General features: G+C 42.5%; 1 protein-coding gene across 22 annotated transcripts in view; it reads left to right on the plus strand.

The window, feature by feature from the left end:
* Positions 1-26,683, plus strand: part of OBSCN (obscurin, cytoskeletal calmodulin and titin-interacting RhoGEF) — a 201,708-nt gene that overhangs the window by 82,673 nt on the left and 92,352 nt on the right. For 10 of the 22 annotated variants that reach the window (XM_065050239.1, XM_065050230.1, XM_065050231.1 and 7 more), the window contains 21 exons: positions 294-557; positions 1,157-1,423; positions 1,803-2,066; positions 3,045-3,311; positions 4,388-4,654; positions 5,895-6,158; positions 7,304-7,570; positions 8,391-8,654; positions 12,228-12,491; positions 12,798-13,061; positions 13,351-13,614; positions 14,130-14,393; positions 15,846-16,109; positions 17,509-17,775; positions 18,140-18,403; positions 18,983-19,249; positions 20,397-20,663; positions 21,378-21,644; positions 22,805-23,071; positions 25,220-25,492; positions 26,105-26,371. In XM_065050239.1, the coding sequence (XP_064906311.1) occupies positions 294-557; positions 1,157-1,423; positions 1,803-2,066; positions 3,045-3,311; positions 4,388-4,654; positions 5,895-6,158; positions 7,304-7,570; positions 8,391-8,654; positions 12,228-12,491; positions 12,798-13,061; positions 13,351-13,614; positions 14,130-14,393; positions 15,846-16,109; positions 17,509-17,775; positions 18,140-18,403; positions 18,983-19,249; positions 20,397-20,663; positions 21,378-21,644; positions 22,805-23,071; positions 25,220-25,492; positions 26,105-26,371 (5,583 nt within the window). The remainder of the gene's footprint in view (positions 1-293; positions 558-1,156; positions 1,424-1,802; positions 2,067-3,044; positions 3,312-4,387; positions 4,655-5,894; positions 6,159-7,303; positions 7,571-8,390; positions 8,655-12,227; positions 12,492-12,797; positions 13,062-13,350; positions 13,615-14,129; positions 14,394-15,845; positions 16,110-17,508; positions 17,776-18,139; positions 18,404-18,982; positions 19,250-20,396; positions 20,664-21,377; positions 21,645-22,804; positions 23,072-25,219; positions 25,493-26,104; positions 26,372-26,683) is intronic. The other 12 variants (XM_065050235.1, XM_065050238.1, XM_065050242.1 and 9 more) reach the window with 12 other exon arrangements.

Raw genomic sequence — 26,683 nt, forward strand, 5'->3', positions numbered from 1 at the left:
AGTTCTTTTTCACATTTTCTCAGCAAGTTTTTCATGTGTCTTGACCATCAACATCTGGGAAGCAGAAGGGTAATTACTGTGATATTCTAATTATTGGAAAATAATTGTTTTGTTTCTATTTTCTCCCAAACTCCTGGTGTGCTATTGTAAATGCAGGTAGAGTCCTGGAAATGCAGGTAGGTCAAGAGCTTATTAGCTGTGCCAAGAGAGCTTGTGTTGGTTTTGTGTCCCATGTGGGGTCAGCAGTTGGTAACGATGCTCCTGAAGTAAAATGAGAACGCTTCATTCCTCAGCTGTCTCCGCGCTCATCGAAGAAGAGCTGAAGAGCGTGGAAGCTGTGGAAGGTGGGACAGCCACCCTGCGATGCCAGCTGAGCAGAGAGGCCCCCGTGGAGTGGAGAAAGGGGCACGTTCCTCTCCGGCCGAGTAATAAGTACAGGATGAGGCAGGAGGGCATGGTGGTGGAGCTGCTGATCCATGATCTGGACCCAAGGGATGCTGGAGACTATACATGTGTAGTGGGGAACCAAAAAACCACAGCTGCCTTATCAGTGAATGGTAAAAAGTCAGAAATAACCCTTGAAACTCTGGAACGTTTTTGTCCATCTCTTCCCTCCTCCTTTCTGTACATTCCCTCACAACAATTTTATGTCCTGCTTCTACTTTTGTCATCCTTCCATGTTTTCATGTTGCCATGTCAGTCCTTTCCCCAATCTCCATCTACAATCAGCTTTCATTATGTCCAATGTTGTGTGTGTGTGTTTTGCCTTCTCAGCTTCCCTCAAGTGAAGGCTGCTGACATGCATGCGTGTTTTCCCGAATTAATATGCAAATATAAGATTCCTTAGGATTTTCTGTTAGGGAGTGTTCATCACCTTTAATGACGAGGATGAGTTTGTCATGAGTCTGTCATGAGTTTGTCATTTATATGCATTATCCCAATCATGATCACACATACTTCGATTCCCACAGAACAATTTACTAGAGATAATTTTTTTACCAACCACACACAAAATAAAAATTTAGCAGGATGTGTTTAAGGATAAGGGTGTTGGAATAAGGCTTAGATAGTCCTACAATAAATCACAATTCAGCCTCTGACCAGACATCTGGGCAGGGCCCCGCGTTGCAATCCCTTTTCGTTCTGCATCTCCCAGCCCTTCCAATCCGTTTCAAAAGAGAGCTGAAGAACGAGGAGGCCACGGAGAGCGGGACGGCCACGCTGCAGTGCGAGCTGAGCCGGGCGGGCGGCTCGGTTGAGTGGAAGAAGGACGGGAAGGTCCTGATGCCAAACGGTAAATACAAGATGAGACGGGAAGGACGTTTTGCTGAGCTGGTGATCCAAGACCTGGATTTGACGGATGCTGGGAGCTACACCTGTGTGTGCGGGGACCAGAAGACGACAGCTGCTTTGAGAGTCAATGGTAACTGTTCTGTGTTTCTCATGAAGCCACAAACTTAGTGTGTTTGACAGCATTTGCTCATCATCTGATGCTTGGTCAGTGTGAGTTCTTAGAGGTTTCATGTTCTCAGCTCTGTAGTGCCAATGTGTCACCCTATTAGAGAATATTCTCTTCTGTTTATCTTTTTTTTTTAGTGCATTGAGACAACTATCTTAGTATATTTTTATCTCTAATTTATTTCACTCTACTCTAGGAGGTTTTAGCCCCTTTTCAACTGTATCCACCTAGCAATATTGCATTTTTGGTTAAATGTATACACGGCAGCCCAATAACTCACAGCAGAGTCCAGCTCATTTCGATCTGGTGCTGATTCCTTCTCTGTTGGTGTTGCATCCTTCAGCCTTGCCCGTCCTCTTCCAAGAAGAACTGTTGAACAAGGAAGCTACAGAGGGTGAGGCAGTCACTTTGCACTGTAAACTCAGCAAATCGGCTCCGGTCGAGTGGAGAAAAGGGAATCGGGTCCTCAAACCAAGTGCAAAATACAAAATAGAGCAGGAAGGTCCCTTTGCAGAGCTGGTGATCCAGGATTTGGATTTGGCAGACGCTGGTGATTACAGCTGTGTGTGTGGAGATCAACAGACTGCGGCTGCTTTGACAGTAAATGGTAAAAACAAATTCTCAACACGTGCCCCAAGTGTAACTCCAAACTCTTCTTCTTTTTCTCCTGCTTTGTCTCGTCCCTGCACACATTCTATCCTCCCCCATGCTGATTAATTTTCCTATCCTGTTTTCCTTCTCTCTCTCTCTCCTTTCACCTGATGCCCTCTTGATGTGCTGTTTGTCCTCCCAGGTGCTATGACAAGTGCAGTACAGATCCCCAACTCAACACAATCTTCCTCATCCCTTGTTTCAAAGTTTTCCCGTAGGGATTGAACTAAAAGTAGGAATAATATTTACTTTTTGGAATTTAGACAGTTACACTTGTTTCTGCTAAGAGGAACAAGTTTTCATCAGTGTATGAAGCTACACAAGGACTATCCTAATGAAAAACTGCCTTTGTTATTCTGTGCCCTTTTTTACCAATTTTGGCCTAACTCTTCCAAAGCATACACTTTATCCTTGCAGAATGCTGACAGCATGTTTGTAACTGCTCTGTTTTAGGGGCCTCTATTTATAAAAAGTACAAACAGTGCCATGAATCAGGCACTTCCACAGAACTGCTGTTTTTCTCAAAGGAAACAAAACACTTTGTGTCTCATATTGAAATACGACCTCTAATTTTATCCCCCTGATTTTATGGTCTATCAAGTAAAGGATAGATGGCTTGTCAGCTAAGTTTGCTGGTAGACAGACTTGCTTTTAAAGCAAGTTTTAAAGTGTGAGGACAACAAAATTAAAAAATCAGACTGAAATAGTGCCAGAGTCAGGTTGTGGTTGGACTCATTGATCTTGAGGATCTCTTCCAACCAAAATGATTCTATGATTCTGTGATCTTTTGAAATGTTAGAGGCTGGAACAAAATCCTGGAATGTGAAGAAGGTGTTGTGGCTTCAGTGACATGCAGGCCAGGGTTGATAAGAATATATCATGGTTCAGACTTTCTCAGCTTTGATGCTGTGTCCGTATCACATTTACTCTGCAGTCCTACCTGCTCTTTTCACCAAAGAACTGACAAACAAAGAGGCCACAGAAGGTAAAAGCGTCTCTCTGCGCTGTGAGCTGAACAAGGCTGCTGCTAACGTGGAGTGGAAGAAGGGCTTCAAGACCCTCAAACCAAGCGACAAGTATAAAATGAAACGCGAAGGTGTCGTTGCTGAGCTTATAATCCAAAATCTAGACACGACGGACGCTGGAAATTATTCCTGTGTGTGCGGAGACCAGCAGACTACGGCAGTTTTAACAGTACATGGTAAAACACACAAAATGAAACACATAACTAAGAGTAACTGTCCTGTTTTCTCTGTTCATTTGGACAGATACCTGGTTATCCAACTGTCTCCTTCCTTCTGCCAGATCTTTATCCACAGCTCACTGATGCCAGTGAAGTTCCCATTGGTGTCAGCGCAGCCGGGGTGCTGGCAAAAGAGAGATTTCCATGAAAAAGCTCAGAGAAACAAATAGACAACCTGGATTGCCTCTACTGTTTTAATTAGGGTCCATAATTTTGCTTTTCGCTTTGAAAGTTCTTTTATTAGACTCTCGTTATGCTTCATCCCAAAAAAATGGGTTGCCTCAAAGGGACCATGATGTAGGGATTTTAAAGTTTCATAAAATTCCCAAAGATTGGGTTATTCCCTGTGATCTTATTCCCATTTTCCATTCCTGGGACAGCGAGGTGCTTTTATACATACAGGTCAGTTGTCATTGTGTTCAGTTACTCTCCAGTGAAAAGCAAGCCCAGACTCTCTAAGGGATGCCCGTTCTCAGGGACAACTCTGATTTTTATTGCAATGGACATGTTTGCAAGAATATGTCAGTTCAGCTGAAAATGCTTGTTTTCCCACCATGTATTGAAATGAACAATTTCATTTCAAACTGACATTTAGAATGAAACTTCAGTGTTTCATTTTTTTAATGAATGTTGTCTTTTCATTTGTCTAAGTGTGTGAAAACACAGCAAACATTCCTCCTATTATGCTTTAAAAAGTCACATAAGAAAACCATTTTTTTTTTTCAGAAATTTCAAAATAGTGTTTATTCTTTTTGCTTGAAATTTCACAGGAAAAAAATGTGTTTTCTACTTTTGTCTGTATTGATTTGTGACTCTGAGTACACGTAAAATATATCTACGGATTATTGTAAGCATTGAGTCCTTTCCTGCTGATGACATTTCCTTCTTCATGCTGCTTCATGGAGTTTATTGAGAATCTATGTTCTTGTAGATAAATCAGTTCAAGATGAAAGGGAAAAGGCAAATCAGACGTCGATGTTTAATTTTAACTCTTTGGAGCGTTACATCTCACTGCCCGTGTTGCTGTCCTTCAGCTTTGCCTGCGTTTTTCAAAGAAGGACTGAAGAACAGAGAAGCCACGGATGGTGCAACAGCCACTCTGCACTGCGAGCTGAGCAAGGTTGGGGTCCCAGTGGAGTGGAAAAAAGGGGACAAGACACTCAAACCAAGCGATAAGTACAGGATGAGACAAGAAGATACCGCTGCGGAGCTGCTGATCCGAGATCTGGAGGTAGAAGATACAGGAGAATACACTTGTGTGTGCGGAGATCAGAAGACCTCAGCTGTCTTGACAGTCCATGGTAAAAAAGCCGTTCTCCATTATGATAGCAATATCTCAGGGACGTCCCTTTTCTCCAAGAGGTCTCTTTCCCACTTGCTTTGTTGTTTTGATTCTGCAGCATTTTCCTGCTTTGCTGGCCGTGTCTCATCTCACCTCCCCTTGTCTGCAGGTTTGAAACTGGTGGCTTTATAGCAAAGTAAGGAAGAGTTGTGAGGGTTTCTCATCTTGGTCCTCATTTTTTAAAAGTGAAAAAGGCATCTGTATATAAGGCCAAGAGCAGACCATTAGCAGCAAGCTGTCCTCAGAGGGTCTGTCCTTGCGTCCCACTGATGTCAGTGGATTTTGGTGCTTAACTGGAAGGGAAGTTCTTTAAAAACACTGAGTTTAGTGGGAGATTTTTCCTTTCAGGAATGAATGACCATCCCCCTCCTTTGTGGGACCATGGTAGATTCTGCCGAGGAATTGATACTTTCCAAAATAAAGCATTATTCTGCACATCCAGGGAATAGTGAGCCAAGTTTTTGTTCCCATCTCTGCCGTGGTGAATAGCGACAAGCTTTGGTTGCTCTTCCAGCAGAGGCAGTTCATATATAGTCCCAGTAGATGAAAGAACAGTTTTTATTTGAGATATATCTTAAGGATAAGATGCTTCTAAGGACGGGGCAAAACTGTGGAGGCAAAACTCTCTTCTCTTGGATTTTCTGCACACTTTTATTCCCTCTTCTTTCTCCCAGCTGGAGTTTTCTCCCCTTCTCTGAGCTGGCACTTTCATCCCTATGCTTTCTTTTTGCTTTGAAGGCAACTCGCTGAATGTTGCTAGAAAAAACTCTGCATTCCTGATATTAGCTCCACTATGTCCTTGGAAATAATGACTTAAGGGTTCACCTGAAGTTATATTTACTTTTTTCTTTTTTTCTGAACAAGAAAGATAAATTATGGTGTTGGGAAAGGTAGAGATCTCCAGATGTCATTAAGGTCATTAATGTTCAAGATAAATTAATTCACACTGATATAGGTAGAGAGGACTACTGGAATCAGCTGAGAAATGATGAACGTGCTGCATAAGTCAACATTAGAGGCAGGTCATGGTGACAATGATCCCTGTGAGATCCTACAGTAGTTTTCTAATAGATGCAGTTTTCAGGGATACATAATTTGTTTTCCTGTAATAGTGAAGGACTGGCCTTAGGACCTAGTCCTAATTTCCTCAAGGTGTGGTTAACAGTTTTGATGTACTCTGTTTATATTACGTCCCATAGCTTTGCCTGCACTGTTCAAAAAAGAACTTGTTGATACGGAAGCCACCGAAAACGGGACAGCTGTTCTGCAGTGTGAGCTAACTAAACCCACCCCAGTGGAGTGGAGGAAAGGGCCAAAGGTGCTCAAGCCTAGTGAGAAGTACAAAATGAGACTGAAGGACACCATCGCTGAGCTGACAATCCATAGCCTGGAGGAACAAGACACTGGAGATTACACATGTGTGTGCGGAGACAAGACAACTACTGCATCCCTGACAGTGCATGGTAAAATAAATCAGTTTAATAGGGATTTTCTGCTTTGTCATCTGTGATCTCATACAGGATCACAAACTGGTCTTGGACCCATCTATTGTTTAAAGTTCTTATGACAGCTGTATTGGCCACTGGGGACCTCATGACAAGAAAGGCCTTGGGGTGCTGGAGCGAGTGGAGAGAAGGGAACGGAGCTGGTGAGGGGCTGGAGCACAAGTGTGATGGGAGCGGCTGAGGGACCTGGGGGGTTCAGCTGGAGAACAGGAGCTGAGGGGAGACAGGGACACAAAGAAACGGCCTCAAGTTGCACCAGGGGAGGTTGAGGTTGGATGTGGGGAACAATTTCTTCCCCAAAGGGCTGTGGGGCATTGGACCAGGCTGCCCAGGGCAGTGCTGGAGTCACCATCCCTGGAGGGGTTTAAAAGTTGCGTAGATGAGGTTCTTAGTGACGCGGGTTAGTGACAGTGTTGAGTTAATGGTTGGACTCCAGGATCTTGAGGATCTCTCCAACCAAAATGGTTCTATGATTCTATGAATATCTGTTACTGAAAGTCGTTATCTTAGGAGTGAGAAATGGCACTATGAAGTCTTTTCTGTCCCTGTTCTTTCACATTAAAGGAATCCAGAAGCACATAATGAAGACCTTGGTGAAGTACTAAATATCACTTTCAGTACTTCCATTAGTTAATTTCTCTAGGCATATCACTGAGATTTCACTTGATTTTCTTGAATGGAATGGAAAGGTGTTTTGTTGTGATAACAACTGAGAAAGACTGGTGAGAATGATACATTGCAGCCTGGAATTTTAAATAGCATACTGTTCATTTTAATTGTTCATCTGATCTTAAGACAGAGCTGTGCATAGTTCCTTGAAATCTTGGGATCAGTTTTCTGTCATTATATCTTAAGATGCCTTTAAAACACACCTTCCAGTACTGAAATTGTAGCTTTGCAACACTTTTCCAAATCAGTTGTGGCATGCTGAATGTGATGTGTTGCAAAGCATAAGACAGGGACGCCCCTGAAATCATCATTTGCCTCTGAGGTACTGTATATTCTAAAACTTTTAGAGATTAAAGGGTTTTAATCCAGTGGAGCATTCAAAACACAGTATTTCCCCAGTTTTAAAGCGCTCTCTCTTCACCTGTGATCTTCAGCCCTTCCCCCGCGTTTTAGAAAAGAGTTGAGGAACGTGGAAGCCACAGAAGATGGCACGGCCGCGTTCTGCTGCGAACTGAACAAGCCGGTGGCTGCCGTGGGATGGAGGAAAGGAGACAGAGCCCTGGAGCCAAGCGGCAAGTTCACCATGAGATGCGAGGGCACAATTGCCGAGCTGGTGATCCGTGACTTAGATCTGGCAGATGCTGGAGATTACACATGCTGTTATGGGGATCAGAAAACCACTGCTGCTCTAAAAGTGAATGGTAAAAAAACCTAAAAATATATAAAAATTAAGGGGATTGTTTTCAACCAGATTACTTTTACTTTTATTTCTTTTTCAAGAGCATAGTCGTGTCAGCTTTGAAATTTGCAGGCCCATTTCTGATGTGGTTGGACATGGGCATAAGTGCACTGGTCAGCATCAGGCATAGATCAAATGCCCATTGCAAAAATTTCAGGTATTCATTTTGGTACCTACTGATTTCTTTGGTGCCCCTGTTCAGTAGTCATTATTAAAAAAGGTAAATCACATTATTGTGAAGATGTTACAGTCCTAAAGTTGAGAATATTACGACTTTGTGATGAGATATTTTTGATACACTTTTCAGTGTTTCAGAATAATTTGATGATCAAGTTCAGCTAGAACACTATCTGAGGAGAAACCTTGTGGAAAAGTCAGATTGATGCCTCAGATACAGCTTAGTTTATGAACTTTTTCAGTCTCGATTTGCATTGTGATAGAACTGAGACACTCTAGTCAGGCTTTATTTTCCATTGTGGTAGGCAATGCCTAAAGTAAGATAGGGCTTAGTCTTGCAAAGTCTGAGGAAGCTGAGGTGGGTGTGGTTCTCCATTTCGTGCCATAGACCTCACCATTAAAAAAAGTATAATAATGAAGCTCTGACTTATGAATACGGTGTTTTCCAGCTTTCCAAAGACACCATTTTATGGTTCTGAGAGTGGTTATCAATCCTACTTGATTAGGGAAGGCTTTGCTTGTCACTTGTGGTTGACAGACCACAGATAAATTGTTGCTGGAATAGCTGCCATGGTCACACATTCTGCTCGTTTTGAACTCTTCAGCCTTGCCCACACGCTTCAAGACGGAGCTGAAGAACGAAGAAGCCACGGAAGGTGGAACAGCCACGCTGCAATGTGAGTTATCTAGGGCTGCCTCCGTGGAGTGGAAAAAGAAACACAAAATGCTCAAACCCGGTGAAAAATATACCATGAGACAGGAAGGTGCTACGGCACAGCTGGTGATCCATGATTTAGAAGTCAAGGATGCTGGGGAATACACCTGTGTGTGCGGAGAGGAGAAGACAACGGCGGTGCTGACAGTGCATGGTAAAGAAAACAGAAATGAGAAGGTTTTGTTTGATGTTTCTCCTGTTTCCCCTGGAAGCCTCAGTACTGACACACTATCGGTTCTTTCTCTAATCTTGCCATCGTTAATTTTGTTGGGCTTTTATTGTGATTTTTATCTAATTCTAAGTAGATTGTACTTCCATTGATCATACTAACGTTTTCCCAGTGTTCCTCTCCCTGCTCTTGGTGCATGGTTATACCACTTTGCACCACACTGAAGTCTGAGGGATTACATGTACTTGCATTTTTTATTCTGTTTTATTCGCTTTTGATTTAAGCCTAGAGAGATGGAGCAGCAGGAACATTCATACTTTTTAAAAGCAGTGAGCCTCGATTTCGTGTTGCATTAGGATTTTTCCAGATGATTTTAAATGGTGCAAACAAAACTTGATTCAATGCAACTTTTTTGTGTAACTCTGACCAAAGACCATGTAGATTTGTATTCTGGTATTGCAGAATACTCAGCATTATAGTGTTACAGTACTTCACTGTCCTCAGTCAAATCCATCTGCAAACTTTTCTTGTGAGAGCGGGACATGTTATTCTCACTCTTAACATAGGACAGAAGGAAGTCGTTTCAGCCATCTTTCCCACCTGGAAATTCAGTAGGTGAATGAGTTGATATCTTTTTTTCACCCAGAATTTTTCATCTGGATATTTACCAATAAACCAAGACTAGCTCCTGTCTTGAACTTCCAGTTTAGCCATGGAAAATAGAATTGGAAGGACCCCTAACAGTCATCTGGTCCATCTTTGAGCCCCAAGTCACCATCACACCTACCTGACCTCACTCCAAAGAATTTGCAGTTCCCCTGGACACACATTCCACTGCCTAGTCATCAATACTGCAAGAAAGTTCTTCCTAATTTCAACAAAAATCTTTCCTGAGCTGACTTAAGTCATTGCTTCTTGTCCCATAGCCTGTAGAAATGGAGAAATATTGGTTATTTTCTTCTCTGTGAAATATCTGGAAACTTACGTCTCCTTTCTGTGTCCTCTTTTCTGGACTAAGCATCTTCAATCCTTTCACGCTTTCTCTGTAGGTCATGTTTTCTAGATTTCAGCTCATCTTGGCTGCTTTCTGGACCCTCTTCAGTCAACCCACATCTTTCTAGAAGTGCGATTGGTGTCCAAAAGCAGACTGCAGTGTTCCATCTGAGGCTTTGCCAGACTGGAGTACGATAGAAGGACTTCATGTGTCTTGCATATGACACTCCATTTTATAGATCCTTATTATGATGTCTCCTTTTTCACATCAGAATTGCCTTTTTTTTTCTTTTTTTACTTGCTTTGTGATCCTTTGTAACCCCAAATCTCTGTCTGCAGATCTGCTGCCTATTGTTCCTCATCTTGTATTTGTGTTGTTGATTGTTCCTAATTATAGTATTTTGCACCTGCTTTTGCTGAATTGTAGCCTATTTTTTTCAGTACTGATTCAAGATCTTCTATTCCTACTCCTGTTTAACAAAGTGCTTTCAGCGTCTCTTCCTTTATATCTTGAGGTCGTCTGCAAAGTTAATGATGACTCTGCATTTCATTGTCCAAGTCACTGAAAATAATGCTAAATATTACTGTACTTTAAAGTAGCGATGAACTTCTTTCATTGTGAGCGTAAATCACAGCTGAATATTCATTCTTTGACTGTGGTTTTCAAACTGATGGTGCTTCCCACTGTAGTTCCACCTATACCTAAGTCAAGTTAAGAGCTTTACTAAAACATAAGTTGTTACTGGCGTTCTAATCAGTGCAATCAACGAAAGCCAGAGACACATCCAGTTCACCATATAGTGGACATTGACATTTGGTCAGAAGATAAGTCCATTGGCTCCATCGACTTTGTCTGGATATTTCTTGACTGCCCTGGACTTAGACTCTTGATTTACATGGTGAGAATTAAACGTGTGCATTTCAGTCTGAGAGACCTTTTCCACCTCTAAGTCTCCCTTTTGTTCTATACTTATGGAATATCCCCCATTCTCTTTGATTACTGGTGTATATGTTAATGTCTGACATTGGTTGAACCTGTACCTTAAGTATTCCAGGACAAATTTCACCACATCAAGGTATTTTGAGAATATCCAGTTCATTTAAACGTTCTCTGATTAATTCTTTTCTTATCCTAGCCAGAATTCCTATTACTTTCTTAGCTTTCATTAACATTTAATATTAAAGAAGAAAAAGGAATTAAACACTTTAACTCTCCCTACATTACCTATCATCAACTTGCATTCCTGAAAGTTGGTAGACCAACTTCTCCGTTGTTTTCCCTCCTTCTAGTCTATGTATAGAACGTCATTGTACTATTTCTGTTTCTTTCTAGTCCAGGTTGGCCAGGTTTTTCCTGGGATTTGCATGCTAATATTCTGATGCAGTCAAGAGTCTCAAGTTGAACCATGAGCAGAGGACGTGGAAAGCTCCTGGAGTAGTGATCTCACCACCCAGTTGCTGTATACAAATAAATACAGCATACAGCTGTGTCTGGAGACATTTGATATCAGCATCATGTTGCAGATTTGTCTTTCAGCCCCTTTTTCATGCTGGTCTCTTTGTCCGTGAGGTGACAGTCCAGGAATGGGGAACTGCCTTTCACCTTCTTGAGACACGCAGGGAATCTGGCCTTTCTGGTTTTGCCTCTATATTCCATAGTATTTCTTTTGCACTCATCTAAAACTCACGTATTTTATATGTCTTTCGAATTTCAGGACATTGAAGAATTTGTGATTTAGTCAGGCTACTCCTACTGATCCTTGGAATGAGGTAGTCTCTGTAATTACACCTTTAATATTGTTTGCTTGAGCAGCTTTCCACTCTCTTAAATGATCCTGCCCTCTATGTTTGTTTCTGCTTGGTCATAAGTAGCGAATCTTGAATTATTGAATATCCAAATTATTCTGTATCCTAAAGTGTTCTCACCCCAAAGTCTTAGCAGACTTCATTCTATCCTGCTGCTCCCACAGTACATATTAGCACTTTACCATCCGCTCTTATTCTCTGAATGATTCTATAAGTTGTTCCAAAAGGGGATGGAGTGCTAGGATGTACTTGAGCTTCCTGGTGTGAAGGTTTTATAGCAGATTTTCACAATGGAGACATCATCTTTCTTTTCCCTTTCTAATGCTACTCAAGCACGTTCTGGTGGTCACTCTGATTTTGCTCTTCAGCCTCATTCTAACTCTTAGGCTAGGTCTGTGGGTCTCCTTAACACATAAGGTAAAACCTTTTCATCTTTTCCTCTAGCTTTTTTCTTTTTCCTGATCATGGTGTAACCTGCGATATCAATTTCCCAGGCTGAATATAAAGTTACAGTTTTGACTGTATGTGAAGTTTTCCCATTCCTGCTGTTTATTCTCCATACATCTCTACACCAATCAGCAAACATACCTGTCGCATGGGACCCTTTTGTGTCCATGATACAAATTAGTATCTTCCTCCCGTGAGATGATCCTCATGTCAATAACCAGGCATGGATAGATAATGGTAAAAATCAGGTTCATTTTTTTTTGGTGGCCAAGAATGGCTTATCATGAAAATGTTTGCTCCTCTGTTTCTCAGCCCTTCCTGCTCTCTTCAAAGAAGAGTTAAGGAATGAGGAAGCCACGGAGGGTGAAGCAGTCACTCTGCGCTGTGAGCTGACCAAGGCCGCCTCAGTGGAGTGGAAGAAAGGACACGCGCTACTCAAACCCAGCGAGAAATACAAAATGAGGCAGAAGGATGTCACTGCAGAGCTGGTGATCCACAATCTAAATGAGAGTGATGCTGGTGATTACACCTGCGTGTGCGGGGATAAGCAGTCCACAGCTTCCCTAGCAGTTCACGGTAATAACCAATTTCATCTAGGTGGCCTCATGATCGAGCTTGTGGTTGGAATTCATGTTTTCTCCACTTTCATTGCTATCTTTGCACAGGTCCTCTGAGTTTGACTTTGCGTGTCATAGTCATGAGAATTAATTTGCAATTTAAGGGAAAAACCTTCACTCCGATTACATATACAAAGTGGTTTTAGGACCTGATCCCTCACGTAGATGTGAGATCAGGCCTGAAGACACTGAAGCCCTCGATTCTCCTTCACCAGGAGGTTGTGTTTGCTGCTCCGTTTTAACCCCCTGTCCGTTGCATCCTCAGCGCTGCCTGCAGGCATCAAGGAAAGCCTGAAGGACGAGGAGGTGACAGAAGGTCAAGCAGCAACTCTGCGCTGTGAGCTCACCAAGGTTGCTCAAGTAGAGTGGAGAAAGGAAAACCGTCTGCTCAAAGTCAGCGACAAATACAAAATGAGACAGGAGGGCACAGTCATGAAGCTGCTTATCCAGGATGTAGAATTGAAAGATGCTGGAGAATACACTTGTGTGTGTGGAGAACAGAAGACAACAGCTGCCTTGATAGTGCATGGTAAAAACCACATACATATATCTGTGTTATTGTGTTTTTCTCTACCAGCTCATCACTACTGGTTGTGTGTTCACCTGTGGCTGAATTTAATTTGTGAACTGTATCTAAACCTGGTTGCATCCAGGCTGTTTTTCTGCTTCTGTCTGTTCTGTCCAGTGTCCCAGAATTAGGAGGAAAGGAAACTCTTTCCACCATGAAGTGTTCTCTGTTTGTGTACCATCCCATCCCTCCCATCACCTGTGTGCCACACGTCATCTTTCCTGTCCTCTGTCCGTTTTGTGACCTTCAGCCCTGCCCGCACTTTTCAAAGAAGAACTGAAGGACCTGCAAGCCACGGAAAGCCAAACAGCCACTCTGCGCTGTGAGCTGACCAAGGCTGCAGCCGTGTCGTGGAAGAAAGGAAACAAAATACTCAGGACAAGTGAGAAATACACCATGCGGCAGGATAATGCCTTCGCTGAGCTGGAAATCTGTGATCTAGAGCTGCAGGACGCGGGAGATTACACCTGCATATGTGGAGACCAACACACCACAGCTTCTCTGACCGTGAATGGTAAATTCACTTTGCAGATGACAGTTTGTTTTTTGTTTCTCTGAAACATCCTGTTGCTGTACAAAGTGTTCACCCATCCAGTTTTTCTTCCTAGGAAAGGAGAATTTCTTCTTCTGACACTTAATTTTGGTCTGATATTCCTGAGAAGGGAGTTGAGGACATGACTATTTCTCCATGCAGTCAAACTGCTATGTTGTAAATTTAAGGGAATAGTGCCTAGGAAATACTCGTGTTAGATCAGCTGAGATCTCCTGCTCCCATAGAGGGTTTCCCTGTGATAAATTCTTTAGGTTCCACGTTTAATACATTGCTGTTGCTCTTTGATTTACCAGCTCAGCACTTCTTACTGTCACTGCTGGATTTGGCTTTCCAGATGATCATAGTGATAACCTCAACCTCAATGGTCAAAGACCTTGACTTGGCCACATTTAAACTTCAGTTAAGAATTCATGATGCTGATGGCAAATACAGAGGACTTAGTTTAAATACACTATCAACTGATTTTCTATTCCCAGCCCTGCCAGTGCTTTTCAAGGAAGAACTGAAGAATGAAGAAGTCCAAGAAGGAGCTTCAGTCACTCTGCGTTGTGAATTAACCAAAGCAGCTCCAGTGCTGTGGAAAATAGGGTCCCAAGTGCTCAAAGCAAGTGACAAATATCAAATGAGACAGCCTGGCACCACTGCAGAGCTGGTCATTCGTGACCTGGAAGTAAAAGATGCTGGAGATTACACCTGTGTGTGTGGTGACCAGAAGACAACAGCAACCTTAACAGTTCATGGTAAAAAGACCTTATTAAAGTTGGGAAATAGCTCTGTAGATAGACATCATTCTGAAATTCAACTGTTTCTGCTCAGGGTCAGCGACTTGTGTTTGTTTCTCTCTCTTTCTTGTCCTTCATTCTATGTGTAGCCCATTTCTTACTGAGAAAGAATAACTCAGGGCAAATTTTTGTGTTGTTATTAATCTTTCTCCCTTTAAAAGGAGAAAATTAGATGTTTCTTCCTGTCCAAGTCGCCTCTTTTTGGACATTTACATTTTCCAGCTCTTCCCCACCTCATCCCCATGGTTCACTGCAGCCAACCACAGTTTCTTCCAAAACACACGTGTCAGCACCTCTGCTCTCCAAGCGCTGCTCCAAGGAGAAGGGAGGGTTGGGGCAGCAGGAGGAGATGTCACCGTTCCGGGTGACCTGACCATGGCTGCTCCTGGGGGTACCAGATTCTTTAAGCATATAAAACATGCAGAATTATAGAAGAATTACCATTTCTCAGCTTGTCACCCCTCACCTGGGTTAATGAAGGATGCAGGGGTCTACACCTCTGTGCGTGGGGATCAGAATTACCTTGGCACTTAGGTATTATAAAAAATACCCAACAACAGGTTATCAGGTTATCTTTATCCTGCTAGCTCCCAAACCAAACCATGAATAAATCTTGGTGTTACATTAACAATCTCATCACCTGATGTTCTGCTCTCATCTCATCACTGAGCATCTATTTTAACGGAGTAACAGCCCCTGTCTCTGAGGAACTTACCCCAGTTCTGCCCCATCCAGCTTTTTCCAAACATTTCCAACTCTCCCATGGGCTTTTATGAGATGTGAACTTCTTCCAATGCATTCGGGGAGTACTGTTTATATTCTATACCTGCTTACAGAAGTTGTGCACGAGGCACGTTTGTGGGTAAATGTTAATAATTAGTTTTTTCTGAAAGTAATTTCATATAAGTTGACCTGTCGTCAGGTTTTGATTTCCAAAATGGGAAATAACAAGAGCCTGAAATTTTTATTAAATGTAACGGCCCTTCAAACTTCAATTTAAAAAGAGAAGTAGTTTTATTTTGAAATCCGGCTGATTTCATGTAGGTGGGACTGTAAAACAAAATAGAAAATAACCATACAAGACTCCAAGAAACCGTACCTGTGCAGGTAAAGTAGTAATATATCCAGCGGTGTTATTTTGAGTGCTGTTCATCCAAGATCTGGATTTTCTGTATTGTTCTTTCACTATGAAAAGGCACAGACACTCAGGGCACTGTTCCCTTATGGTAAATGAAACCACATCGCTCCTGAAGAATGCTTTCAGAGTTTTTGAGCTTGGCTCTAGCTAAGCAGATTTATAATAGACTGAATAAGGGAGGCATGAGGGGAAATAATCCCAAGCATGAAAAAGAAGCCGTGATTTTAGTTTCTTGTTTTCTGACGACCATTTGTGCACGTTGCATCCTCCAGCTCTGCCACCGCTCTTTAGGGAAGAGCTAAAGGACAGGGAAGCAGAAGAAGGTGGAGAAGTCGCCCTGCACTGTGAGCTGACCAAGGCTGCTCCCGTGGAGTGGAGGAAGGACCAGAGGATTCTCAAAGCCAGCGAGAAATACAAAATGAGGCAGGAAGGGACCAAGGCAGAGCTGGTGATTCGTGAAGTAGCTGAGGAGGATGCAGGAGGCTACACCTGTGTGTGCGGAGAGCACCAGACCACAGCTGTCTTAACAGTACAGGGTAAAAACCCTAAAAAACACCTATTTCCTATTTCCTTGACAACCTATTTCCTAGCAGGAAACCTCTGTCCTCTAATGTGTTCAATTTTCCCTGTCTGTTTGTTCAACCTTATTAACTGAATTTCCATTATTTGAAAGTATTCCCTACCTTTGATGACCCGCAGGCCGTGTATATTGGAAAACACCAGCTGCATTTTTCTGTGCCACCCTTTTGGCTTTTCCTTTCCTGAAGCTCAAATGCACTATCCTTTCATCTTTCCCTTCTGGCATTCCTCTCCTAGCATACAAACCCACTATTCTTTTGTCTTTCCTTTCCTGCATTTGTTCTCTAAACCATAAATCTGTTTACTCTTTGCCATTCCTTTCTGGCATTCTCAATACTTAACATTTTAATGCAGTATAGGGTATAAAAAGCAATATCCAGAATAAGGCTGTGTTAGTTATAGTTTATTCTCTACTGAGTTACGTTTATATTGGGTTTTGTGCCCATAGCCTCTGTCCTAATGCACAAAGATAGATTTGCACTGGGAGACTGATTTTCTAAGCAGGAAAGAATAAATTATTTCTGTGACCTCCTTTTGGTCTTATTTTGTTGTAAGAACCAGTTGCTGTGCAAATGAAACTGGTGTTTCAGCTTAACATTGCTGGAGGTGGTAAACATGCCCAATCAGGGAAGCTAAACCTGGTGTATAGCCTGGATATTTTAACTTAACTGCACTACTATGGAGTGAGACACTAAGTTTGAGATCTGAGATATCCAACTTTGTTAAACAGGGGGAATATCCCATTATCCCACCTAATTAATAGAGGGACATATGTTAAGCTCACCAAACTTATTTCAAGGACATAACTTATAATGGGTACTAGAATGATGTTAAGTGAGCAAAAGATGTTCTAACACAAGAAGACAGGCTTAGAATCAGCATCTGGAGACTTTCTTTGAGGTCAAGAAGAATCTGTGAGCCCTAGCTGCATCTTTTCAAGGGTATCTCAAGGAAGAAGAGATGATGATGAGTGCCAACCTGTGCCAACACTCAAAGATCAGCAGTCCTACTCTCTAAGTAGGAAAAGGGAGTACAAAGGCCTGAAGTTTGTGGAAAACACCAACACACATGTGAACAAAGGAGCTCAGAGGTTATATTCTTTATTCTTCTTACACGAAAACTTGTAGAAAGCAGGTGTAAATCTCTTGAGTACAGTGCAACTTTGCTAGTAGGAAGCCAGCATAAAACCAAAAGGATGAGGGGATATATTCCACTAGGATGTTTTAATTTCTCTTTCCTCTCTTTGCTTCTGATACTCACCCCTCCATAACCTTCACAACCTTCCCCTGTGACTTCCTACTCTTGCCCATCCCTGGATATCCTCCTTTTGTAATACTTTTTACCTGCATCCTTCAGCTGTACCTCCATTCTTCCAAGAAGAAATGACCAGCAAGGAAGCGGTAGAAGGTGGAACGGCCACTTTGCACTGTGAGCTCAGCAAGGCACCTGCCCATGTTCAGTGGAAGAAAGACCATCATGTCCTCACCCCGGACAACAAGTACAGCATGAGACAGGAAAGATGTGTTGTGGAGCTGGTAGTTCATGATTTAGATGTGAGCGATACTGGAGACTATACCTGTGTGTGTGGAGACAAGACCACCACAGCTGCCCTGACAGTGCATGGTAAAGTAATCTTTGGGACTAAGGTACTCCGAACCTTAGACCTGCCCAAGTTTCTATTGCTATCATTCCCTTTCTGTTTGCTCAATGGCTTGTGCTCATTTGGACTTTGCTTACATGTTTCCTTCTTCTGTTAGAATTGGGAAAACGTCTGACTCTTGTTTTTTGTGCCCCTCACCTGTGCTGGTCCTTCTTACTTTCCTTGCCCCAATGCAGAGTCCAGGGAAGCCAGGGCAGATGTTTCCATCATGTCCCACTGACCTGGACCAGGGCTCAGTAGTTGACCATGCGTCCTCTCCCCCAGGACCTCATCTATCTGCTTTTAAGGAATATTCACTCTCTCTATGGTAATTCTTTTACTCTTCAGCGCTGCCTCCAGAATTCAAAAAAGATTTGAAGGACCTGGAAGCTGTAGAAAGTGAGACAGCTGCTTTGTGCTGTGAACTGACCAAACCTGCTACGGTGGTGTGGAAGAAAGGGCAGGAGGTGCTCAAAGCAAGCAGCAAATATAAAATGAGTCAAGATGGGGCTGTTGCAAAGCTGATGATCCATGAGCTAGATGTGGAGGACACTGGAGATTACACCTGTGTGTGTGGAGATCAGGAGACAACTGCCACTTTGACAGTCAATGGTAACAAAAAAAGGAAAAAGTTATAACATTTTCTGAAAACAAAAATTGTGGTTTAGTGTCACTGATGGACAAGAGCTGCCTACAATTCATAAGGTGTGCAGAATAGCATGGTTTGTATAGCTGAATAGAGTGAACAGGTAGAAAACGAGAATTGCAATGCAGAACTAAGTGTATTTTGTCAATACATTACTGTCAGGATAATTGTAATCTCTCCTGCAAGTGGCAATCTGAACTCTTGCAACTCCTTGCTGTTCTTCAGAACACCTCTTCAGCGACTAGAGCAGCATGTTGGCTACTTTTATAGTCAGAAAAATATCCTGCCATTTTTAGATCATTAGATTAAGTTTCTATAAACTTCATGGCAAATTTAACTTCTTGAAATGCATTTCTTCTTGTTCTGCAGATATTCCTAGCAATTCTCTGGGGAACTAGCCTTGTATTTTGAATGTAGACCATTGAGGTTTAGAGACATCTGGCTAAAAGCTCTTTTGGTGGCCCCTTTTTTTTACTTTTTAAATTTTTTTCTACTTTCCCAAAGCCCACCTGCAGTATGTTCCAAGATATATTTCTATTTTATAGCCCTACCAGCACTTTTTAAACAAGAGCTTCAGAACACCGAGGCAGAAGAAGGTGGTACAGCAACACTGAGGTGTGAGCTTACCAAACCCAACGCTCCGGTAGAGTGGAGGAAAGGAGATACCACTCTCTACCCTGGTTTGAAATATGAGGTGAAGCAGCAGGGCTCCACTGCCGAATTGGTTATTTATGACTTAGAACTGGATGATTCAGGACAGTACACCTGCGATTCTGGACATCAGCAGACAACGGCTGTAGTAACCGTGCACGGTAGGCAGAGTATTGACCCTTGGCTCAGTAGAGATGAAGTGAAAGGAGCATCTCTCCATGTTCTCTACAGCTATTTATTTGCTCTGCTGCTGGTCCATACCAGCATGTGTATTCTACTTGTGAATGACACATGGTCAAGTTACAAAGGTTCTTCTGGAGTGATTAATCAGCATCAAAGCAATTAAATGCTGTCATGATGTCGAAATACAATAAATCCTCTTGAGTGCAGGGAGTGTGGCTGTATATGGGAATGGATAACAGAAAATAAACCAGGCAGGATGATGGTTATTTTGGGTTGTTGATTGCTTCAGTAGGCAGAAGGGATGCTTAATTGTGTTTAATGCCTGACTGGGATGATAAGAGATGCAACAATCGGGGGATAAAACATTTCTAGAACACAAGAATGTGCTATTACTTGAGGCTTTGAGCCTCAGGTATAAACTTCTGGTAGCATACAACTCCATCAATTATCTTTTTTCCTCCACCCCATCTAACATCCTTGGTAGATGGTAGACCTTGCCTGAAATCTAAATTTCCTCTTCTATTTGTCACCTTATTGTCATCTTTTACTGTACTGCCTCTTCTTGTGTTTTGACTGATAACTTGATCTTTCATATGTTGTTAAAATCTTTATTTGGGAGGAAAATTCTCTTTGCTTAATATTGCAAACTCATAGACCTTTATTAAGGAACAACGGTCCGTGTGAGGAAGAGCATATCGCTGGAGGTATTTGAAAGATGCATAGATGAAGTTCTTAGGGACATGGTTTAGTGATAGTGTTGGGTTAATGGTTTGACTTGATGATCTTTTCCAACCAAAATGATTTTATGATTCTATGTCATGGTGATCTTTGACTAAAGCCTCCCTAGTTTGCATGGAGACACTTCCACAGAAAAGTCTGACTTCTTCAGATCACAAAGCAGGACATTCTATGGACCACTTTCTAAGACCAGATCTTTTCTCACCTCACCATATGCCTTCAGCTCTTGATTCACATAATGGTTCGAGAAATATGCTACCAAGACAGACAGTTGTAGCCCAAGGACTGTGGAATCACTATAATAGTCCATTTCTGAAGAATGGTGGTAGGACTGGGTCTTTTTTGGGCTAAAACACTCTTAAAACATTTCCCTCTCAAATTTTGCAGCACTGCCTGTCACATTTAAGCAACCCCTACAAAATAAGGAGTCAGAGGAAGGAAGCACAGCCACATTCTGCTGTGAGCTGTCGAAACCCAACGCTGCAGTGGAATGGAGGAAAGGAGGAGTGGGGCTGCAGCCCAGCCAGAAATATGAAATGAGGCAGAGGGAATGCCTGGTAGAGCTCTTAATACATAATCTCAAGTTAGAAGACACAGGAGAATACAGCTGTGATACTGGGGATCAGGAAACCAAGGCATCTTTGAATGTGAAAGGTAGGTGGTGGGAGCCGACTCCTAAAGCAATAGATTCCATCCAACATACAATGCAACAGTTTGGTTGTGAATATTTTTAAGTACATGACTTTTTTTCCCTATAAATATTTTCATGATCTACTAGGATGATTTTTTTTAATTATTTTTTTTTTTAAATTACTATTTTTTTTTTAATGAGAAAGGAAGAGGATGAGAATTTGTTCTTCCAGTGCTGCATTTGAGTTTTGGGTTCTAAGAAGAAATACTTTCTAGCTTTATGGCTGGGGATAAATTAAAGAAAGAGCAATGCTTTAACATAATGTCTGGGCATTCCATATGATATGTGGTTTAAGTATTTAAAGAAAGATTTTCTTCCAAATCCTGGAATCAGACTGACAACGACCTTCCTGATCTGTCAAGGCTGTCCATGATGTTTCAAATATCTTTACTCTTGAGATAATTGTCAGATTAACTGAAGGATAAATTCATTCAAAGAATTCAACCCTGGGAAGGATTTCAGTCGAGGAAAAAAGGGAATAAAAGTGTCAATAGCTGTTTCTGATGCAGCAACTTTACGAGGAGTTCCAGGCGAATTAGAAAACTTGGATCCTTCTTAAGAATATAGCACATGCAAAACACAATATCTTGTTCTCCTAAGTGTCAGTCTTACTGTGTTAATCGGGACTTGACTCAGTCTTCAATAAAAGCTCCTGTTGCTTCTTTTTCCCCCTTTAGCTCTGCCCGTTCTTTTCAAAAAGGAGCTCAAAGACAAGGAGGCAGAAGAAGGAGCCGCGGTGAAATTCCAGTGCGAGCTGACAAAGGATAACGCGACAGTGGAGTGGAGGAAAGGCACCATGGAGCTCTTCCCATGCACCAAATATGAAATTAAACTAAGTGGTCGCACAGCTGAACTGGTGATCCATAATGTAGAGCCAGAAGATGCCTCTGATTACTCATGTGATACAGGAGACCAGCAGAGCACGGCAGTCCTCAGAGTGAATGGTTAGCATTGCATCAGAACAGAACAGAGGATAAAAGGCATTTGTGAAATTGTGTGCAGGATATTCTTTTATTGAGCGGTGAATGAACCCCTCCAAAAGTTAAAATAACGAGGAAAGCAGGTGCCCTGTGATAAACTAGAACACAGAAAAGTGTATCTTGTGGGACAGGATTTGTATGATAAAAGCAAGAAGCTCTGCATCATGAGGATTTTGAAATTTTGGCAGAGCTTTATTTTTGGCTCTGTGCATTCATTGCTGGTTCAGTTAAAACAATAAGCAACCATACATCATTTACAAAAGCATTTAAAAAAAAAATACTATTTTCAATTTTTGTAATACCCCCCCATGAAGATCCTGAGAACACTGTGTTCAAACAAACCAGGAATACTGTCTGTGATTAAGCAACATCTCTGAAATGTTCATGGTCATCTCAGACTCTTGGGTGGAACTTGTGGCTTTGATCTAAGCCACAGCCTTTCAAACCCATCCTCTTGGCTAAACCTGACCCATGAAGCAGTCTCTGGGTCAACTGCAAATGAGTGAGCCCTGTGTTTGCTTTGAATGTATTGTAACGGGTTTCAGACAGAAGAACCACAAACGCTGATATTCCTGTTTTCACACCCACTCACACACACACGTGATGGATATTCCCTTTATCATCAGTGACAAGCCGTTGTCTGAGCTGTCCCATGTCCTACTTGTATAAATGTGGTTTGTTTGTGTGTATGTTGTCTGGATTGTCTAGTGTCTTGAAAACCTAGAAATTTAAAGCTTTGCATCATTTATGATGTTGGAAGTCACAAGTATTTCTATAACAATAGACAACTTTGCACTAGTTATAATCAGAAAGTACCAAACTTTGTTTAGCGAAGATCGTTATGTGTGGGAGTTCCCAATGCCCAGAGCAAATGCACGAAAGGTGTAACGTGGACGCCTTTGAATTTACGGCAAACAAACATATTGGGGAAACTTTCTGGTCCTCTGCTTGTCTAGATATAAAGAACATAGGTCTGTTTATAGAGAAAAAGGGTTGTTATTATCACATAACCACTTAATGTAAGGTTTTTTCTGCAGCATCAGACCCCAGGTGCCTTGCACTGAGTCCTGGAGACCTGACATTGAAACTAATGGATCATGCATTAATTGTTTTTCAATTTGCAGCCATCAAACCCCGGCTGACGCAGCAGCTGAAGAACGAAGAGGTAGAAGTGGGAGGAATGGCCAGGCTGCGCTGTGAGATTTCCATCAGCAAAGCAGAAGTGGAGTGGAGGAAAGATGGAGCGGTCCTTCGCCCAAGCTCCAAGTACGAAATGTGGCAGGACGGCACCATCCGTGAGCTGCGTGTTCACCGCCTGGAGCCTGGCGATGCCGGAGAGTACTCCTGCAAGGCTGGAGATGAGACCAGCTCTGCAAAACTGACCGTGAAAGGCAAGACATGTTTATTTGGGCAAGGGGATTTTCACTTTAGGGTGCTAAGATAGAATCGTGGACTAGTTTGGCTTGGAAGGGACCTTCAAAGCTCGTCCAGTCCAACCCCTCTGCCATAAACAGGGACATCTTCATCTAGATCAGGTTTCTCAGAGCCCTGGGCTGGGCTCTTTGGCCTAACTCTGTCATAAAACCAAAGCAGCCAAACTTTGCTGTCACATAAGAACATAAACCTTTATGGGCACTGAGGCAACAAGTAGTCAAAAGTTCATGAATCTGAACACCACCTTAGCAAAGTCTTCCTCAGTTATAGAGCAGAACAAGTTCAGGTTCCTTCTGGAAATTTCATTAATAGTTTTGCCATGGCTTTCTACCTCTGTCTTATTCAGATTAGGAGGCTCACCCAACTAAAATAGGCAATGAAATACAAATACTGCCAGACTTCTAGAATGTCAGTTGAAGGTAAAATATAGACTCACCCTTCTATCTAGACAAATAATATAAAAATATGGGGAAAAAACTATTTATGATAAACAATTGTGATAAACACAAAGCATAGGAACAGTATCATTAAAAATATATATATATGTATTATGGTCAATGAATGCACCCAAGCAAAGATTCATTTGGTGGACAGGGGAGGATAAGGCAGCTGTAGTTTTTGACTCATAGCTTGAAATATTTGCTTGACATCATATGCATGTGAGTGAACAGATGGTCTGTTCCCCAGCTTCCAGTCACATGGCAGCTGCATCTGGCCTTCATATCATTACAGACAGAGCTTGCTTTTGGGTTGGACTGCCAGTGTGGAACAATCACTGCAAGCGTCTCTACGGGCTACTTGATACTGTAGATACTCTGTACGTTATGCTCAGCTGCACCATTTTTCGTGCAGATGGTGACCTCGGTTGTATGAATATGTTCTCTGTTTGCTCAGATGAAAGCTGCACGGTTTCCCCTTTGGTGTTGCCAGATTTGGGGTACATGCAGCTTTTGCCTCTTGCAGGCTGTCTGTATGATCTTTGCACAGACCTGCAGGTGCCCAGCTGTCCTAGAAGCAGGACTCGAGCAAACTGAAGAGCAAATGCCTTGTTCTCAAGCTAATCCAGTTAGTTCTGCTGAGAGCACAGAGCCAGCCAGATCCCCAGCCAGTCTGGAAACCCAGCACAGAGTAGTTCCCATTCTGTTTGCAAAAAGACAGTACAGAGAATCAGGTTTTGATGTTATTCTGTGAAGATATCTAAGTGCAAATGTAATAATTTTCAAAATCCTGAATTTGACATCTAGCATTCACATCTTATTCACTCGATTACATTATCAAATGTGTAATTGTAAAAAAATTAATACTCAGTGTATCTCTGAGAAAGGGCAAGGAGACCACACCTGGAATATGGTGTCCAGTTCTGGGCTCCTCAGTTCCAGCAGGACAGGGAACTGCTGGAGAGAGTCCAGCGCAGCCACCAAGATGCTGAAGGGAGTGGAGCATCTCCCGTGTGAGGAAAGGCTGAGGGAGCTGGGGCTCTGGAGCTGGACAAGAGGAGACTGAGGGGTGACCTGGTGAGTGTCAGGAGAATGAAGCCAGGCTCTTCTTGGTGACAACCAGTGATAGGTCAAGAGGTAATGGGTACAAACTGGAATACAGGAGGTTCCACTTAAATATGAGAAGAAACTTCTTCTCAGTGAGGGTGGCAGAGCCTGGCCCAGGCTGCCCAGGGGGGTTGTGGAGTCTCCTACTCTGGAGACATTCAAAACCTGCCTGGACACCTTCCTGTGTAACCTCATCTGGGTGTTCCTGCTCTGGCAGGGGGATTGGACTACATGATCTTTTGAGGTCCCTTCCAATCCCTGACATTCTATGATTCTATGATTCTATGAATAAAACCACTAACTGAAAGATATCGGCCGCGTTACCACGTACACTGAAAGTAGTGAGCCAGCAGTGTTGGAAATGTGATGTGAGAAGCTGTGATATCTCCATCCTTGGAGGTACTTAAAGCTCACCTGGACAAGGTGCTGAGCAACCTGCTGTGAGCAGGCCCTGCTTTGAGCAGTGGTTGGACCAAATGACCTCCAGAAGTCCCCTCCAACCTATATTCAGTGTTTCTATGGTTTGATCCATGTTTTGACTACTGATGGGACTATTTGCAGAGCCTGACGTGACCATTGTGAGTGGCCTAAAGGACATGGTGGTGTTTGAAGGAGACGATGTCACGTTCCGGTGCCAGGTTTCTCATGAAAATGCAAGGGATGTTGAATGGAAGCTCCAGGATGTCGCCCTGCAAAACAATGAAATGAATGAGATCTCAGTGGAAAAAGGAAAGATTCACACCCTGACTTTAAGGAAGGTGACTGAGCAGGACATTGGCACCATCACTTTCCGAGTGGGACCACACACATCGACGGCAGAGCTCACAGTAAAAAGTAAGGGCTCTCTGTGATGTGGGAAAGGATTGGGATTGGTGAGGACAGGTGACATTTTGCTTATGCTAATAGTAAATTCTAGGCCATAGTTCTCCTCTTGTTAACTCACATCAGTAGGATGCTTGTGCTTCAGACCACCCATGATGTACTTATGTGGTCTCATATACTGTCATCACCATGGGCAGACAGTGGATATGTCACCAAGGTCCTGAAGCTGACTGGATTCTGGAGAAATTACTGGGGTAGCTCCAGTAGGTGGATTGACAGATCCATAATTTTCATTGCTTCCTCTTTCCCTTTGCTTTTTTTTCCTCTTTGGAGTCTTTCTCTAAACACTGTTTTGAATAAATTCTCAGTCAAACATCCTTCGCCCTCTTCAAAGCTGTTGGTCTGGTCAAAGTCCCCATCCCACTTGAACCCATTAAAACATCTGTAAACCGCTTTATTAGTACTTCAGTAACTTCAGCAAATACTTGTGAGCTTTATCCAAAGTCTATTCACTTGGTTTAACTCCCCAATACATAACACAGAAGTTAAAGTACTTTTTATTAACTGTTCAGCTGTAAATACTGTAGTACGCTGTAAACACCTTTGCTGTGTTTGTAATTTCAGTGCCACCTCCAGTCTTTAAGGTGAAATTACAGAGCACAGAGCTGCGGGAAGAAGAAACAGCTGTCCTCTGCTGCGAGATGTCCCAGCCTAACGCTGCAGTGGAGTGGAAGAAGGGTGCCCAGGTGATCGCCCCCAGCTCCAAGTATGAAATTAGGCAGGAGGGAACAATCCACACTTTAAAGATTTATCACTTAAAACCCGAAGACTCTGGCAAATACACCTGTGATAATGGAAATGAACAAACAACAGCCACTTTAACTGTGAAAGGTAGGTTGGTTTGGGTTTTTTTAAGATGAGAAACTTGCTCCATTTCCTTAGCTTTGCATTAATGAGATGGTGTTAACTACTGTACTTGATTTCAGATGTAGTTTGCTGGTATAAAGCAGCTGAGTCTTTTTGCTTTCAGAAGTTAAGTCCTGTGGAGTCTTGAGCAATGAACACGAAGGGACACCAACTGTGTCATCAGTCCTAGACCCAAGGGCCTCTCTCTGGTCATTCAGAAAACCAAGGCTGGAGCTAAAATTAGAATGAGACCATTTCTGATGCTTAACCATCCTTTGAACTGTAGTTCCACCTGGG

Source organism: Columba livia, chromosome 2 (genome assembly GCF_036013475.1).
Source record: "Columba livia isolate bColLiv1 breed racing homer chromosome 2, bColLiv1.pat.W.v2, whole genome shotgun sequence".
Taxonomy (NCBI): domain Eukaryota; kingdom Metazoa; phylum Chordata; class Aves; order Columbiformes; family Columbidae; genus Columba; species Columba livia.